The 17,881-nt window shown below is 45.0% G+C and overlaps 1 protein-coding gene across 1 annotated transcript in view; it reads right to left on the bottom strand.

The window, feature by feature from the left end:
- The window catches only part of LOC119375018 (methionine synthase-like), a 51,388-nt gene that overhangs the window by 8,197 nt on the left and 25,310 nt on the right, over positions 1-17,881 (bottom strand). The window contains exons 12-25 of the mRNA XM_037645218.2: positions 17,047-17,187; positions 15,738-15,923; positions 14,828-15,007; positions 10,199-10,315; positions 8,028-8,168; positions 6,818-6,907; positions 6,173-6,271; positions 4,834-4,998; positions 3,471-3,571; positions 3,335-3,402; positions 2,024-2,144; positions 1,856-1,937; positions 1,329-1,427; positions 551-626 (exon numbers count right to left, since the gene is read on the bottom strand). Of these exons, the coding sequence (XP_037501146.2) occupies positions 551-626; positions 1,329-1,427; positions 1,856-1,937; positions 2,024-2,144; positions 3,335-3,402; positions 3,471-3,571; positions 4,834-4,998; positions 6,173-6,271; positions 6,818-6,907; positions 8,028-8,168; positions 10,199-10,315; positions 14,828-15,007; positions 15,738-15,923; positions 17,047-17,187 (1,666 nt within the window). The remainder of the gene's footprint in view (positions 1-550; positions 627-1,328; positions 1,428-1,855; positions 1,938-2,023; positions 2,145-3,334; positions 3,403-3,470; positions 3,572-4,833; positions 4,999-6,172; positions 6,272-6,817; positions 6,908-8,027; positions 8,169-10,198; positions 10,316-14,827; positions 15,008-15,737; positions 15,924-17,046; positions 17,188-17,881) is intronic.

Genomic DNA, 17,881 nt, shown 5'->3' with positions numbered 1-17,881 from the left:
TCTACGTGGTGTATGACCTCAGAACTTCATATAATGGGACATTATTCTTTGTAATTTTGAGAGGTCATTGTGTAATGGTGTCCTTCAACTTGTATATTGCATGTGCTGCGGATTTGTTATGTCCGGAAATTTTGGACCCTGTATGATCTATGTTCGACACCTTTAAAAGCTTAGCAGTTGCCGGCGCGTTATTTGTGCGCCGACATATCTTTATCATCACGTCAATAAAAAAATGAAGAAGTTCACGCGCAGCTTCAATATCGCATTTTAGAAATATTTGTCGACACACGAAAAAGCGTGCCAGCTTGAGTATATCAAGAGTACAAGGAAACATTGAGAAAACAATAATACATTTCTGTTGAGTGAAAGTCAATCATATTGCATAATATTACATATTTTTCATACTTTAGATTGTAGATAAATAACCTACGCAATTGAAGGGAAAGAAATAACACGCTAAAGTGCAAGGTGGATGTTAGAGGAAAGTGTTATGTCACCACCTTTAGAGTGCCGTCACAGGAGTTTGAAAATGATGTGATCAGGCTCATACTTGGGCTGAAATCAGCGTTCCAGTTGAGTCGAAGTCTGTTCTGCCTGGAATATTCCAGAGAGACGTATTTCCTTTCCTAAGATAAAGGAGGAGAAGCAAGAAGATAGATTATTGAAAAAATATTTATAATTAATTTATAATTTGGCGAACTATAGCATGGGGTAAAATTTGTACAGCGCACTTCGATCCTCATTTATCGCCAAGTACTTAAACGTGCACAAGGCAGGTACACAAAAGAGTAAGTTGCCATTTGCAAGCTCAAAAGTGTGAGATGGCGTTTGAAAGTTCACAAGTATAAGTTACCGTTTGCGAGTGTAAGCTAGCCTTCACGAGTTCACAAGTGCAAGTTAAGCTTTGCGAGTTCCCAAGTGTAAGTCACCCTCTGCGAGTCGACAAGTGTAAGCTATCCTTTGCGAGAACGCACATGCAAGTTAGTCTTAGTGAGTTTACATGTGTAAGCTTGCGTTTGCGAGTTCACAAATGTAAGCTACTATTTGCGAGTTCACAAGCGCGAGGTTTCCTCTGCGAGTTAACAAGTGTATATTACCTCTTACGAGTTCACAAGTGCAAGTTCCCTTCTGCAAGCCCGCAAGTGCAGATTACCCTTTGCAAGTTTCACAAGTGTAAGTTACCGTTTACGAGTTTGCAAGTGTTACTTTGCCAATGCACAAGAGTTAGTTAGGCATTGCAAGACCACAAGTCTAAGTTACTGTATGCGCTGTGTTACCATTTGCCAGTTCACGAGGGTTAGAAATTGCGAGTTCACAAGATGCGTTACCCTTTGCGAGTCCATGTAGTCCTCTCTGAGTTCCTCGTACTCCTCGTCAATGTCTTCGACGAGCGCCTTTCTTTTCATAGCGTCCAGCAGAGAAGTGCACTGGACAGCAAATCATAGCGATAAGTCAAACTACAAACTGTACTGGTTACCGACATCACTGGAATACAAATCACAGTCATCCGTGTTATTTCGCAACGCTTTTCAGAAACATATCAGGCTGCAGCAGCTCGACAAATTATACCTCTTAATGAATTGAGGAGTCGGTTATTACAATGCGCACATCTGCTATACTGGTTGTAAGATGAAGCCATGATGTCCACCACTTCATCCTAAAACCAAGAACACAAGGGCGTGCGGTAACCTGCATCTCTATACTAAATGTCCCTGACCAGTGGCGCCACGGTGACAGCCGTGCGAACTAGTCCTATCCCGTTGTTTTCGGCGCACGTAGCTGGCCGCGCGCTCTCGTACAACGTACCTGCAACGCTTAAAACATATCTTTCACATTCAAGAAACCGATATCTTACCACGACGACACTTTTCGAAGCGTCGGGAACGTAAATCACCGGTTGGCGGTAACATGGTGCTATCTTCACTGCTGTGTGGCGCCTGCAGTAGTGACACAATGGAGTCACCTCAAACAGGTCACCTCACCGTTACCATAAACTCGACAGCGAATCGCCTCCGACACTTACTTCGATGTCGTGGCGCCTCCTATGAGCAGCGGCACGGAGAACTTCTGTCGTTCCATCTCCGTCGCAACGTGGATCATTTCGTTCAGTGATGGCGTGATGAGACCGGATAGGCCTAGGATGTCTTCGCGGACAGCAGTCCCACAAAAACATAAAAAACAAGGAAAAAAGAAAAGACAGAAATATATCAAAGTCCGCAACGATATCTGAGGTTAGTCACTGCTGTGGGAGCTGGCATTTCGCCTCTCCTGTTGATGGAGACACGTAGACTATGCAGACGTGCAAACTAGGAAACCGTTCGCAAAGAGCTGGAGAAGTTAAAGAAGGCACATTTGGAGAATGATAAATTCTACCAAATTAGAAAATAAACGGTAATTAAATTGTTAATAAGCAGTAATAAATAAGCACATTAGTACGAAATTGTGCTAATGCGCGCTTTACTAGTACATCACACTTTTGAGATTTCGAAGCTGTTCTCACATTGAGAGAAGGCGTTTCGAGGACAGAAAGTAAGCGAAATAAAAAGCGGGTGGCGACCCCATCGCCAATTTTAGGCACTAGCACACTGTCACGTCATGAATTTCGGCAGCGTCTGTACCGAACCACTTAACTGTTTATTGACAAACGAAGCCTACACTGCATTATTTAAACGAACTAAAAGCTGAAAGTAATAAGTTTTAATCGTCATTTCTGCAATATATAAAAATCAAGACTGGTTGTACTGACTAAAGTTTTTCGAAATTAGTCCGTTGCGTCACGCCACACGCCTGTGGCGCAGTGTTCGGAACAAAGACATACACGAATATTGACACCGCGCTCTGTGTTCAGTTGAATTAACGTCAGTTCCCTTTATTTACCAGAATGGAAAATATTCTGGGCAGGCTCCTAAGCCAAAACCGCAGAAGGCAGCTTGGCGGGACCCAGGAGGCCATTTAGATGGCAACATGTGACAGCATACAAAAAGAGTGATACATAACCATATATAATTATGCAAAATCATACATAATCATACTTTTGTAAATATATACACGTCATTACACCGGCAGCAGAAAACAGGTTTTTAACATAAATAGAATCTACAACTATATCAGCAGACAGGTAAAAGTATCAACGCATAGTGCTTATATCTGTTAACAAAAACAAAGAAACGGCAATACTACTGGTACAGCAATTATCAACAACAGAAAGAAATCCACCAATACTTCTGGCTGCAACGGATGAGCATGACATTAATACATAAGTCAATGGAAAACTATACTAAAACATTATGTTCAACACAGTGCATTCACAGTGGGACACAGTGATTCAAATTACCAGCATTCTCTTCTCGAACGACGTCCAGTATCTTCTCGCACGGGACCATGACGCCGAGGTCAATAACCCTGCGAAGTATGATAAGCTTCTGTCCACGTTAATTGTTAAGAAAAGGAGTGATGAGTCGCTAGCTTACTTGAAGTTATTGCATCCCAAGACGACCGCCACGATGTTCTTCCCAATGTCGTGAACGTCACCACGGACCGTAGCCAAAACGACGACACCGGAGTGACTAACCTGTATACGAATCAAAATGAATAAGAACATTTCAGGGCTGATCAACATCAGGGACAAGACATATTGTTTAAATGAAATTGGGCAGTACGAAACGCGCATATATAAAACTGGATAATTTAGTAAAATACTTTGTTGGGCGCGTTGGTTCATTCTGGAATAGATTTGATCGGAAACGGACGAGACACAAGAAGAGAAGGAGCGCTTGTGTAGTCGTCTTCTCTTCTTGTGTCTCGTCCGTTTGCGCTCAGATCTATTCCAGATAAAACTGAACAAGCGAACTGTTAGAGGGTCGGACAACCACTCAGAGCACGAATTGAGATAACCCCATGAATGGAAACATTGTTTATTGCGTTGGTTAAGAGAACACCTGTTTTTTTTTTTCATTAAACGCGGATTTACATCTTTATTTATTCACCAAAGTCGCGAAAAATGACTGTTGGCCCCCACGCGGCAATAAAGTGAAGATGCATATGATCCCGATCACGCGACCTTTTACTAGTGTACGCTGTTAATGGTGTCTATATTAGTGTTAAAATGCCGCACACTTTTTTATCATAATCTTTTTTTAAGTTAAGATGTGTAGATATATACGCCTTCGTTTGTACCGAGCCGAACAGTGGCACCGCCTTGACTTGACGCATGATCCTATGCTCATGAGCGGTAGCATGAAAGTTGTTAGCTGTGGGACTAGCGGCACCTGCTGACGAATTGGAGAAGTGCCAGGAGCGCCTGGCTCGCGAGGCGGTAAAGGGATTTCACTGGACGACGAGCGTTCGGAAAACTTATTCTACCAGTTTTTACATTAAAGAACGTTTGAACATGTCAAAAATGAAGGTGGTTAACCAGAGTCGCACTCACTCCTGTGAAAGCAAAACGTTGAGCTTAATGAATAGTTTTGCCAGATGGGCTATCGGCATCGCTATCGCTTCTCAGCGTTGCTGGAGGAGGGGCTCTAATTTTTTTTAGTGGCTTCTCGGGTCGAAAAATTCTGCTGACAAAATATCCACCCGCTTTTGGCATCAGCCACTACAGGTTTAATCACTACCGAAGGGGAGCTTTCGTTGCGCCGCAAAAAAACTGGGTCGAGAAAAATCGCTTGTCAGTCATTTTAAAATCCTTCACTTTACTCCTGCAAACGTTTTGTTTTACTTTGTTGGTTTTGTCGCGCTAGAAACTCTGCCTCGGCAAAAGCGAAGGACCAACTAGCTCATCTTTCTTCGTTATCGAGTTTGTAACAAATAGGACTAGTCGGCATTCCTCACCTTGTTTGTCGCCGAGCTCCCCAGAAGCTTCCTCGCCTCCTCCTTCTCCCGTTCCATGAATGGGACCAGGTAGGCGACCGCCTTTTTCATCACCCGCGCTGACTTGATCACTTGGGGCAGGAACATCTTTCCTTCGCCGAACAGGTCCCCAACGATGCTCATGCCCTGAGCATAAAATGCACTGAAGCATTGCGGGTCATCTATAAACATTAATGAGAGTTTCCACAAGTAAAGCGCTAGTTGACACGTGGTCAGTAAGAACAGCATTGTCTCTTTAAAAATGTTAGCGATAATAATTACAATTATCAACTACCTGAATCCTAAAAACCAAAAACAAGCATAAAATTTCCAATCACTTCCACGTGAACAGCCGTTTAAAGCATCCCTAAACCACCCAAAGGTCGAAATTTAGTTGTGGCGTTGCATTTGCGCGCGATTCTTCAACAAATACGCAGCCTCGAGAATATCTCGAAACAGCGCCGTAATATCGGAGCTACACGCGTTTGATGATCCAAAAGTGGCCCTCGCTCGCTTCGCTCTTTCCTTCGGTAAGCTCCGTTCATCGGCCTGCCTCTCCTCCTGGCCGAGTGCTCCTCCTCGCCGTGTGAGGAGGAAGAGCGGCGAGCGAGCGTACCTACGAGCTGACAATGTCATCCAATGTCATCCACAAACAGGTTCTTTTTGTGGATGACATGACCAGACGCTAATGGTGACGTCACGGACAACGCTGGCGATACCGACAGGCCCGGAGACGAGAAGAAATTGTTTCTTAGAATTTGTGGCACGGCCGCGGCTGGTGGGGCTGCCGCGTTTAGCATTGTTGATCTTAACGGCATTCTTAACTCTATTCGTGGGTTGGGTCACTCGAAATGTTAAAAAACTCGCACCATCTCCCGCTAAAGGGGACCATGAGGCGATGCGAAGCAGCGTTTCGGCATGTCGAGCCTGCGTTTCAGAAGGGGGAGTGGAGAGGGAAAGTGGAGAGGGGAAAGGGAGAGGAGGAGTGGAGAGGGTGAAAGTGTAATGAAGAAGGGAAGGAGAGGGGAAAGTGGGAGAGTAGGTGATGGGAGAGGGCTTGCGCATGCGCAGTAGGGGTGGTCACGCCACACACCACCACCACCACCGGATAGAACTCCGCCATAAGATGCTTCACATCTAAAACTATCGGGGGTGGTTTAGAGGCCCTTGAGAACGGAGTTATGCTACAGTGCTTTCACCTGCGTTTAGCCTCGCTCACACGATAAGTCTTCACACGAGAATTGCGCGCGACAGCTAGGGCAAATCAGGTATGGCCAAAAGTGGGACAAAGCACACGTGGCCCCCTCTTGCGGCAACTAACCGTCATCAATGGTCCCTCGATGATATTTAGGGTGAGCGGATAAGTGTCCTTCTTTTTGCGGGCTTCCTCGACGTCCTCTTCAATGTGAGAGTCCAACCCCTGAATGAATGAATGAATGAATGAATGAATGAATGAATGAATGAATGAATGAATGAATGAATGAATGAATGAACTTTACTTAAAACTGGTCCGGCAGTTTACCATCGGGCGAGGCGGGGGAAGAGGGGACCAACCCCTGTCCCGTCCCACCCTACGTAGATGATGATGAAAAAAAAAACAATATTCATCTTACAATATCGCTCATAAAATAATCATTAAAGGGGCAGTATACATATGTCTCTACGCCTTTGGTAATAACAGAGCATTTCAGCTTAGTGTTACCTTTTGTACCTAAACTGCTACCCCCAAACTGTTACCACGCGGGAAATCCCCAAGCATTCGCAAACGGCGGGAAGCACTATCGATAACGGAATAACGATGCCGTTATCCATTATCCATAACGATCCAACGATTAATCGTGTGGGCGCGCAGCACGTATCGCAGATAAGTCTTCCGACAAAGGCCACCACATTCACATGGTTTTCTGTATCTCTGAAGCCATCTATCAACGATTATTTATGAGCAACGAACGTTCTAAGGGCTCACCTTGATTAATGCAGTCTTCAATCTCTCCTCAACAGAAGCGCTTCGCCAGCCGTCATCGGCCTCTTTGCGATTGCCTTCTTTGCTCAAGCCCTACGTGGCAAAAATGATCAGTAATATTTGTGTATTTCACGATCTAAACACGATCAGAAACTTAGTGCAAAATGAACCAATTCAGGTCCGTAATAACGGATTTCACACCATGACTATTTTTTCCTACTGTCTTATATTTATCTATCATTCGCCTACCTTATAACACCTTCCATCAAACCGCTTATTCCTTCTTTTTGATATTCCTACAATGTAACCATTACCACCATCATTAACAAATCGTACAAGCTCGCGCAGATTTCAGTGTCTCCGTGAAAATGCGCCTGAAGATAACATTCCGGAGACGCCACTGAGGGATACTCGAGACTTCTAATGTTGTACGCTTACACAGCACTTCCTTACGGCCACAGATATTTAGAGGCTAGCATGTTGCTTTATGCTGTTGGTGATAACATCTTAGCGATAACATCTATTAGTGATAACATTTGATAACACGTAACATCTTCACACGCTTAGGGGCATACAAACCATTTCTTGCGTTGATTCGTCTCCGAACACCCCTATGCCTAAGGTGCAAAACGTAATCTTCGATAAGTGCTAGCGAAGTTTCATTTTGTGGCAACTATCTTGCGGGAAGGTAAGCACGATAATACGAGTTACAGAAAACACGAGAACTGCTCGAAATAAAGCTTTAATAAACATCTCTGTCAGCAGGAGCGTAGTCAGAAGTTTTCTTCGGGGGGTTACTACGCAATAAAACTTCTCAGGTACATATCTAAGATTATGTTTTACAACTTAGGAATGGAGATGTTAGAAAACCATACATTATGTATGTTCGTGCGTGCGTTTGTATGTGTGCCTGTAATACATATGCATGCAAAACTGAAAATCTTCGGGGGAAAGGATGTTTCAACCCCCCCCCCCCCCCGCATGGATAAGGCATTGTCTGTCAGACTACCATGTCGGCTATGTCGGTAAGCCCCAGACGGCCATAATTAACTAACTACCATTTCTCTCATCGCATCAGCAGTTTAAAAGTGTTGTCGTGTGCAATTAGCTGTTTTTATAGCCTTAGAAGTAAAGTTGTTCTCAGTGGTAAAAAACTGCTCCATTAATGGCGTATAAAGCTTATGTGTAACATGGTATAAGGGTCAGCACTAACCTTGGAGTATTCCAGAAGCTTCTCCGTGGCCTCTGGATCCGTGTTCATGACGACTGCTTCGCAGAGGGCGAGCAGTTCAGGGTCTATGCTGTCGTAGACGGGAAGGCATCCGGCATTCACGATACCCATATCCATGCCGGCCTACGTTTAAAGATTTTAATAAAGAGAAAGAATAATCTCCTGGGGTTTTATGTGCCAAACCCATCATACGATTATGAGGCGCGCCGTAGTGGAGGGCTGCGAAAATTTCGACCATTTAGGGTTCTTTAACGTGCACTGACATCGCACAGTACACGGGCGTTTAGCATATCGCCTCCATCAAAACACAATCGCCGCGGCAGGGGCCGAACCCACGACCTTCGGCTGAGCAGCCGAGCACCGTAACCACGACTGTACCACTGAGGTAGACAAGAAAGAAAGAAAGAAAGAAAGAAAGAAAGAAAGAAAGAAAGAAAGAAAGAAAGAAAGAAAGAAAGAAAGAAAGAAAGAAAGAAAGAAAGAAAGAAAGAAAGAAAGAAAGAAAGAAAGAAACTGCAAACTGTATAGGTTCGTACTGTTCGGGTAATTAGCTCTTTCTAAAAAGCAACATACTGATACTACCTTCTCAGTGCTCACATATGCCCACTCTCTGCTACAACGCCTCGATAGGAAGGTGAAAACGAACGTTAATAAAAATTACACCATTTCCCGCTAAAGGGGACCATGAGGCAATGCGAAGCCGGAGCACTTGCACGATCGCGTTCCGTTGGCGTTCTTTGGGCATGCTACCGACCTCGCGTCGTGGAACGCGAAGAGGAACGCTACGCGCGTCTTGTCTTCCCTCTAGCCTGGCCGTTAATTCTCACAGGGCGAGCGGGGAACGCGGTCGGCAGGCGTGCGAGAGGGGGGCAGCGTAGGAGAGGAGAGAGGGGGAGGGGACGCGCATGCGCTGGTGCTCATCGCGGCGTTGCGCAGGAGAAAATTTCGGCATATCCCGCATTTCAGAGAAAGAGTGGAAAGGGGGAGGGAGAGGGAAAGAGGAGAGGGGGGAGAGGGGAAGTGGAGAGGGTATGCACATGCGCAGTAAGGGTGGTCATTTTTTTGTAAAAACAATCATGAGCTACATGTCGTGATAACGACATAAAATTAACCAAGCAGTTGCCGTCCTGTAGCTTCTATTATGTCTTGATATGTATCTTTTCATTAAAACAAACCTATTATAGCCAGCGGTAACAGTTACTACACTGAAAAGCGCCGCAAACATTTGTAGCTGTTTCAGTTTTAGTAAACAGTAGATATCTTGGCAATAAAAGAAGACGCACATGCGCGCTTTTATTCCCTTCGCATAACTGCGCGAATTAAAAAATGCAGCTTGCTATAGTTGTCCTGTTCTTGAGTGAATTCCGCGGCAAGATTTATTGGACAATTTCTACGTAGTAAGATGTCTAGCAACTGCGGTTTGTCGTGGAAGCGGTGCTTAAGATCCCCATAGATGCGCTTCATATTCAACCCTCTTTTTTTAATTTTGTTCAAGCTAAACGACGGCAAAAAACTCTCCTGGCATAACAAATAGAGCAATCATGTATCGCGTACCTGTTATTTGTGTGTATATGTGATCCCTGTATATATCACAGTCAACACACGACACCTGGAGTAGTAAGATAGGCGATTAACCAGGCTAACACCTCCGGGGTAATCGCTAAAAAATTGTTATCTATCTATCTAGCCCTAGGCTTAGGCTAGCGATTCAAGTGCATTTCTGCAACTACCACATGTTTTGTATATTGTTTTATGTAAATAATTTCAAGTTCAAATTCAACATTATCATGTACGCAGGCAAAGTTTCAGCTAAAGGAAGTTGCAAGTAGATCTGGCTTGTAAACCCGGATGTATTTATGTCCTCAATCAATCTTTATGACTCGTGAACAAACACAAGCGTGGGAAGCTTATTCAGAAGGAATTCGACCACTTACGACAATGTCTAGTGCTAGAAAACATTGACTGATTGATTGATTAATTGATTGATTGTTTGATTGATTAATTAATTAATTAATTAATTAATTAATTAATTAATTAATTGATTGATTGATTGATTGATTGATTGATTGATTGATTGATTGATTGATTGATTGATTGATTGATTGATTGATTGATTGATTGATTGATTGATTGATTGAAAAGAGCCAGCTCACGTCAATTGCGTGTAGAAGAAAGACGCTGTGCATTGCTTCCCGAATGCGGTCGTGACCACGAAACGCGAAGGACAGGTTGGACACTCCGCCGCTGACTCGGGCCCCCGGCAGAGTCGCCTGTGGGGACAGAACAGTGCATCCTAGGCCTCAGGTATGTTTACGAAGGTACAAGTATACAATCAAGACGTCACAAGCAAACGACAACGGTGTTCAATAACTTTAGTTCAGGTGTTACTGGGTTACAGCCTAGGAAAGAATGTCGGTTCCTCTCACAACCATAGCTGTCCCTCCCACAGATAATTTGCATAAATGCTCCATCCAATATTACTTAGGCATTTTCGTGATGTCAAGCACATCTAGAGCGTATAATATAGCTGACTATCCCATGCAGACCCACGTTATATTTTTTAATTGATATGATAAATAGGAGTGGTTCGTGCTATCATGGCGGCACCGGCTACTCCATGGATGAAAAAAAAAAAGATGGCTGATCCCTCCGTCGCAGGAATCAGTATAACACGCAAGTGAAACGTGTCGTCACAGAAGTAGTTGACTGTTTATAGTGTATTGGTATATGAGAGCTTCTCTACTGTTGTTTGGCAGATATAGCACCGCTTGATCTGGACGCACTTACGTTGAAGCCTAGTGGCACATCTCCGTATCGACGACTAACGCCCATGATCATGATTTAACCCTTGCGGTAGCTGAAGTTTTTAACATATACGTGGACACCGCATATGGTGAATCCCGCGCAAAGATGGCATCAACAAGCACATAATAAACACTGATACTCGGTATGCACTCCTCTAAAGCGTCGTGACACGCGAAGAGAAACGTTACGCGCGTTGTGTGTTCCCTCTAGCCTGGCCGTTCATACTCACTGGGCAAGCGGGGAATGCGGTGCGACAGCCAGGCGAGCGTCGAAGAGATATTTTTTTGATATGGATGGATGCTATGAGCGAGACTTGGGCTAAAGCCACCACCTCGCGGTGTGTTAAAGCGTTGAAGAAATTACACTTCTATTGGAAACACGTGGAATGAACGGTCGTAGGAACCGCGCACTTTTTTTTCTAGCCTGGTGGCACACATGTCACCGCCCCGTTATAAAGGGGACGCTCATAGTATACATCCATCCATGCAAGAGCACTGTGAGAGGAGAGTGTGAAAGATAAACGGTGCGTTCATGTAACCTCCTTTATGTGTCTGGCGGTAGCTTAGTGGGCTAAACGGCCGCCAGCCATCATCGCGGACCGAGAGGTCCTGAAAGTCTTGGTGGACCCCGGCATAAAATACTTTCGTGTTAAAACTGCCTTGATCCTTTTCTCACGCACACGCGTCATCGGGAATTACAGTGTACTGTTATTGCTGATTTTACTCAATAAATGCCCTTTTTCTCATTTCTTTCTTCGTTTTACAGAGTGCGTGCCCACGCAAGCATCTCGACTCAGCGCGAGCAGACGACAGCGGAGGTGCTGCTTGGGGGGTAACTAGTAGCGCCAAAGCCGCGGCGAAAAGGCCCCTAGCTGCAGAAAGAAGCGCCAACATGCGCGTGCTGGCGTTCTGCTCGCTGGGCAGGTCAGGAGTACAGTAGGTCGTGACGGTCAATTTGCTCGAGCGCAAGAGAGGGCGCCACCGCCTCAGCGCTCGCCGTGTGGCGCGAGAAAGCGAACGGCGCGCGTTGACAGTGGAAACGCTCTTCTGCGATGAACGCAGAACTACCAGCTCACAAGGAACGAGAATGCACCCTCGCCTGCGAGAGACAACTCCGACGCAGGCAGCGTCTGCTACCGAGTTTTAACCGTTCACCGGCCATCGCGTATATATCGGCACTGGATCTTGACCTGCAATATAGTGGCGGTGGGAGATTTCTCTTGTGCATAGTTGAACAATAATTAACTAAAAGTGGACTGCGGGTCTCTGTGTCTAATCTCGCTTCTGAATTTCACTGCCCATTAGCAATGATTTTGCTGTGGGAAACACCGGCACACACTGCATGCTTCGTTCGCCCCTCCCCAGGTTTCACGTTAGTGGAGCTGAAACACCCTTCCCTATGCATGCTTCACCCCTCCCCAAATTTTTTTCACATCTTCTCCCTTTCACAGTAACCTTGTTGGCGTCGGGCGGTGTCGCCGACTTTTTCTCTCTGTTTATCTTTCTTTCTTTCTGTATTTCTCTTTCTCTCGCCCTTAGCAATGCAATCATATGGATCCCATAAACGCTTGTTCTGCTATAGCATGCCTGGATAGCCGAGTGGTTACGACGCTCGCCTTTGGACCGTGGGTAACCCGGGTTCAAATCCCGCCTCGGCAAGAAATTTTATTTTGTTCTATTTATTTCTTCTCCTACTCCTCTACACTCCTCCTCTTTTCCTTCTTCCAACGCGTTGCTAGGCGACGCATGGTGACGTCATCGTTCGGCGAGGTTTTTCTACGCACACCGAACGATCTAACCTCCGGCTTAAAAACAGCTTCGCTGTTTAGAGAAGTGGCGGGACCCGATTATCGCGAACCGAAGGCCACGTGTAGCTAGGCGCACATGACACGTTCGACCCGCAAGTTCACGCATGCGCACTCAGAGTCATGCAGCCCGGTCGCTGCACTATTTATAACCTCCGTATGCCCGTAAGAAGTACCATCAGCGTGGCCGACTAAAAGAACAGTTCGACTGGTGATCGTGATGGGAGGGGATCGGTACATGTTTAGTACGCGCATCACCGGTGGGCGGATGTGGCCCGAGTTGGATCTGTTACCGCGACGTACAGGCCAAGGCTAGCGGTGCGTTTGGTCGGACAGAGTGACTTGCATTATAGCTCGAACAAGCGAAGCTAACGGTGTATTGTATACTTAAGCAGTTTATCTGCCTCGCTGGTTTTAAGAACTGAATGACGGTGAATTGTCACGCGACCTGACACACCCGACTACGACATCCTGCATAACGCTCAATTACGCTCTGGCAGTTGGACCTCATAGTGAATTCTGGCGTGCGCTACAGTTGCATACCAAGAGTCAGCTCAAATCAGGTCTTACGCAACCTTCTTCGGGGGAAGCATGCTAGCGGAACAGTCGTGTTATCCCGGTTGTTAAGACGACCGCGACACATGCCCACTCTTTGTATTATAGAGTCCAACGGTACCACCTTCTCCAGCACCAGCGAAAAAAGATAAACTAAGCGCTTCTTTAAAGGCACTAAGAAAAGCAGATCCGCTACTAATTTCATCTGTATTTTTATCTGGCTGGAAACAATATATCTCAAATGTTTGTTGCAAAATATGAGCACTCCTCGTCTGGGAAGTCGCGTTACCTATAATTAGGGCTCCGTATTTTGGATAAATCCGAAAAAGTCCGATAAACACTCGTCGGTAAAATTTGTGACAATTCAGATTTATCCAATAAGCTCAGACTTTAACGGCCAAAATGACCCTGTTCCGTTCTTTATTGAATGGGTATGTTATAAGCGTTCATTGATTCACCGGCTTGTACTAATACAAGTACACTTGCAAGGTACCAACTACGCCAAAAATCATATTTTCTTTGAAGTTGGGAAGCACCCACTATGCCATTATTCGTCATTCGTAAGGCATTATGTGCACTTTATTGATGCGCTCGCTGATGACGATAAAGAATTATAGCTGAGCCCTTTGTAATGGGTTGGAAGCTTTAAACGATCAACCGGTCACGTAATTGGCATTGTGTAACGCCCGGTCGTTATTTTCATGGGATGTAACTGAGTGTACATGAATCAATAACTCCATTGGCGCTTAGATGAACGTCGTGAAAAACAGAAGCGATCATTATAACAATGAATTTTGGCTGGAGCATCCATTTCGACCAAAGGACATCGCTGTTTTAGCGATAAGGACGAGCCCCTTACCGGGAATATTGGCTCTAGCCCAAGATATCTATTCAATAACATAATTTGATTATGTTATAATTACACTTTTTTTTAATGAAGCAATACTAGAGAAAAGGTAAATCATGATAGTCACTTAAACTCACTGGCGGTCGCAGAGGAGAGAAGGGGGGTCCAAAGGTCCTGACACCCCCCCTTACTTTTTGAATGTATATCCCCAAGAAGAGGGCTATCATGTCCACCCATAAACCGAGCCCCCCCCCCCCCCCCCCCCCCCCCCCCAAGGAAAAAATCTTGGTTCCGCCACTGCTTATACTGGCAAGTTCGCGGAGTCCTATGTAAAATTTTAAACTGTTCCTGTGTTTTCACGCGCCGAACCCATTATATGAAAGAACATACTTCCATACTTCGCTGTCTGTGATACGGGATTAATTCTGCACACCTGCAGCTACGGTGCGTCTAAATCTAACTACACGGGTGTTCTCGCAATTCGCCTGCGTCACGAAGCGACCACCGTGGCCAGGAGTCGAACTCGCACCTTCGTGCTTGTCTGCGCAACGTCATGACTGCTAATTCACCACGGCGGATAACATTTCTTTTTGCAGATGTTTTTTGCAATGTTACACCACCCAATCATTCAAAAGGTTTAACGCTTTTCCTTTTTACGAAGAGGTCGTCTTTTTTAGTAAAACTTGGCGCGACATTCGTAGTAAAACGAACCCATATTTGTAAACATTGCGCGAAATGCTGGATCAGTCGGCGAGCATGTTAAATGCTTACTTTAATTCGACGAGTGGCATTGATGAAGTCAACCGCGTAATTGGCGTGCTCCGACATTCCCGTTGCGACAGTCAGGATGTTAGGATCAAAGATGATGTCACTGGGGTCGAATCCTGCGTCCTGAACAAGGACCTCGTACGACCTCGTGCATATCTCCACTTTGCGGTTTTCATCGGTGGCCTGAAACCAAAATTTCAATCAAATTGGATTACAGACACATGTGCGCGCATACACATACACATGCATGTGCAGAGATGGGGATAAGTCTGTGGTTTTTGTTGATGACAGCGAATCACATAAGTCTGTGATACGCGGTCAACCACAAAATTATAACGCAATTTTATGTACATAACAACATTAACATAACATAACACATAACATCATTAACATTTCTGTTTTCGATGCCTCAGGCTGTCTGGTTGGAATTTTCGTACTATGCCCAGTGGTTGACGGTAGATGTGTGCCTACATGTTTGTGGTGTCTTGTAACATAATTCTGTTGTCCCCATTTATGTGATGTACAACCGGAAATAAAGAAAAAAAAGAATTTTCGTACTATTAGGGAGTGATGAACGAACACGTACGCGCGCGCGCAAGCACACACACGCACACACACGCACAAACACGTACACACACACGCACGCAACCATGCTCACACGCACGCACGCACACGCTCCCAAGCGCATCTGCACAATTTGGCATTCACATTCACAGGTACAACCGCTAATGATCTCGCATAAAAGTGCCACGCATGCTATGTCTCTAAAACTTACTTCGGATACAATTAGGCCACCCAATTTCTCAGTTACCATTGTAATATAATGATGCCAAGCAACATATAGGCTTCATTATCTTTATCATTTGGATTCATTATTTGTTGTTTTACTCAACTACAATGTTACGGAACTGACCTGGCCAACTTCGTCGAAAGCCATGACCACAACCGCTGCGCCAAACTTTCTTATCGTCAGTGCCTGTTTGAGAAATTCCTCCTTGCCTTCTTTCAGGCTGATAGAGTTGACAATACCTTTTCCCTGGATGCACTTGAGCCCGGCCAGAATCACGTCAAAGTTTGACGAGTCGATGCAGATGGGAACCTGAAACAAAATGACGTGATACTCAACAACGATTTCTTTCTTTGTCACTACTTGCCTTGTTTCATCACGCGTACCTGGTGTTTCAAAAATGAGTCCAAAATACTCAAAAATCGTGGAAATACGATATTTGTTCGATGTCTTCAGAGTTACTTCTTCTGTAGCCGCAGGCATCTTAAGTTGGCTAAAGGCATCATTTGGGACAGTAATTAAGAAAGTTAAATTATTTACTTCTTAATTAGTGGAGTTAGGCTGTTATGTCAAATGGGAGAATTGAATTCCTTCATGCGAAGAACCCCTTTGCAGCTTTGAGATTTCGAAAAAGCCGGCTCTAGTAATAATTGCGAAGTAATGAAATTTACCCAAATTCGGCGGCGAAACCGAAACTGAAACGCGCAAGAGCGCAACTGCCATATTCTTCTGAGACGTCCAGAATGAGTGAGAGTCTTTATATCACCCATCTACCGACTTCGTTGGATTGGCATGCGTAGGTGGAGGACACGGCCTTCTTCATTGTTTGTACACCGGTGCTCCCCGCCACAATTGCGAACTTTATTGCCATCACGTGTTAAGCTTACTGAATGACAAAAGCCTCGCACGCCAATTTGCTGATTCCATCAGTCAATTTTCTATGCATCGTTAGATTTTGTTTTCACTGGTACTCGTTCTCGAGCTCAGTATATACCTCGAGCCTAACGCGTAACTTTACCCTTCCATTAACGTTATCGTCAAAGCGTTCTCTTATGCACCATTGCAGCCCGAAGGCATCTCCCAAACGATTAGAATTACGAGTACTTGTGTCCTCCCATCAATCAAACATCCAAGTTCCACACTCATCGCACCGTAATGTCCTCTACCATCCTATAGACTGCGATCGCTTCACCTCAGCCCCGTTTTGTCCTTGTTCTGGTCCAGCAGTTATCAGCTGCTTATATAAAAAAGGTATTTTTCATCTTAGTCTCTACTACAATTAGGTTAACCAAGAGCTAGAACAGTTAATGCAGGCTAACTCCGACTGTTCACCGGTTATGTAGCGCCTGCGTCGTCATATTCAATTCTGCCAAGTCACCGTGAATACGCTGTCGTACCAATTACGTTGACCGCCGTTACCCATCATGCCACTCACCTTGGATACTTCAGGCTCGCTGGCGATCAAGTTGAGAAACTTCGTCATCGCTTTCACTCCGTCAATCATTCCGTCGTCGACGTTGATGTCCAATATCTGCGCCCCCATCTCCACCTGCTCCTTGGCCACTTGCAGCGCATCCTAGCGGCAGGAAGAAATCGTTCCGGAACTTCGCTTTGTGTAGATCAGAGGGAACAACCACAAAAGGAAGATCACCAGACGTGTTGACTGCTATGTTGCCCGAATGTGCTGAATTGATTCTCTGCTGACCAGAGGCATTATCAGACATTACTAATTGCCTTTCGGACCTTCTTTTTACGTTACGGTGTTGTTGTTTAATATTTGTGTATGTGTGTTTGTTTTGCTATATGTGTGCTTGTGTGCTTATTTTATATTTACTGCTGTTTTTATGTTATTTCTATGTTGTATGCTCAATCTCCCCTCAAGGGCTAAGGAGTAGCCGGCGCCTTATTTGTGTGCCAGCATCTCCTTTTACATTTTGTTAGTTTAAAAAAGAACAAGACGACACACGTGCACTTTTGAGCGTCGCCTTGTTCTTTCTTTGTCATTGTTCCCACTGCGCGATACAACCTGAAAACCGTGAAACAGCAATCCCAAATTTCCCTTGTCTTGATGTACGGGGACATTCTCCATGAAGCCAGACCTCAGTTGCGTTGGCAAAAGAAAGTTGCGAATCGTCGTTGAGACTAAGCAGCATAACTATCAAACTCAGCAGTGGACAATTACTCTACCCTTATCGTTTCATTCGTCGTAGTGTGTGTGACAGTCGACGATTCGATCGATGTCCCCTCTCGCACAAATGCCAAAAGAATAC

The sequence above is a fragment of the Rhipicephalus sanguineus genome, chromosome 11 (genome assembly GCF_013339695.2).
Source record: "Rhipicephalus sanguineus isolate Rsan-2018 chromosome 11, BIME_Rsan_1.4, whole genome shotgun sequence".
NCBI lineage: Eukaryota > Metazoa > Arthropoda > Arachnida > Ixodida > Ixodidae > Rhipicephalus > Rhipicephalus sanguineus.
This window is presented reverse-complemented; position numbering and strand designations above follow the sequence as displayed.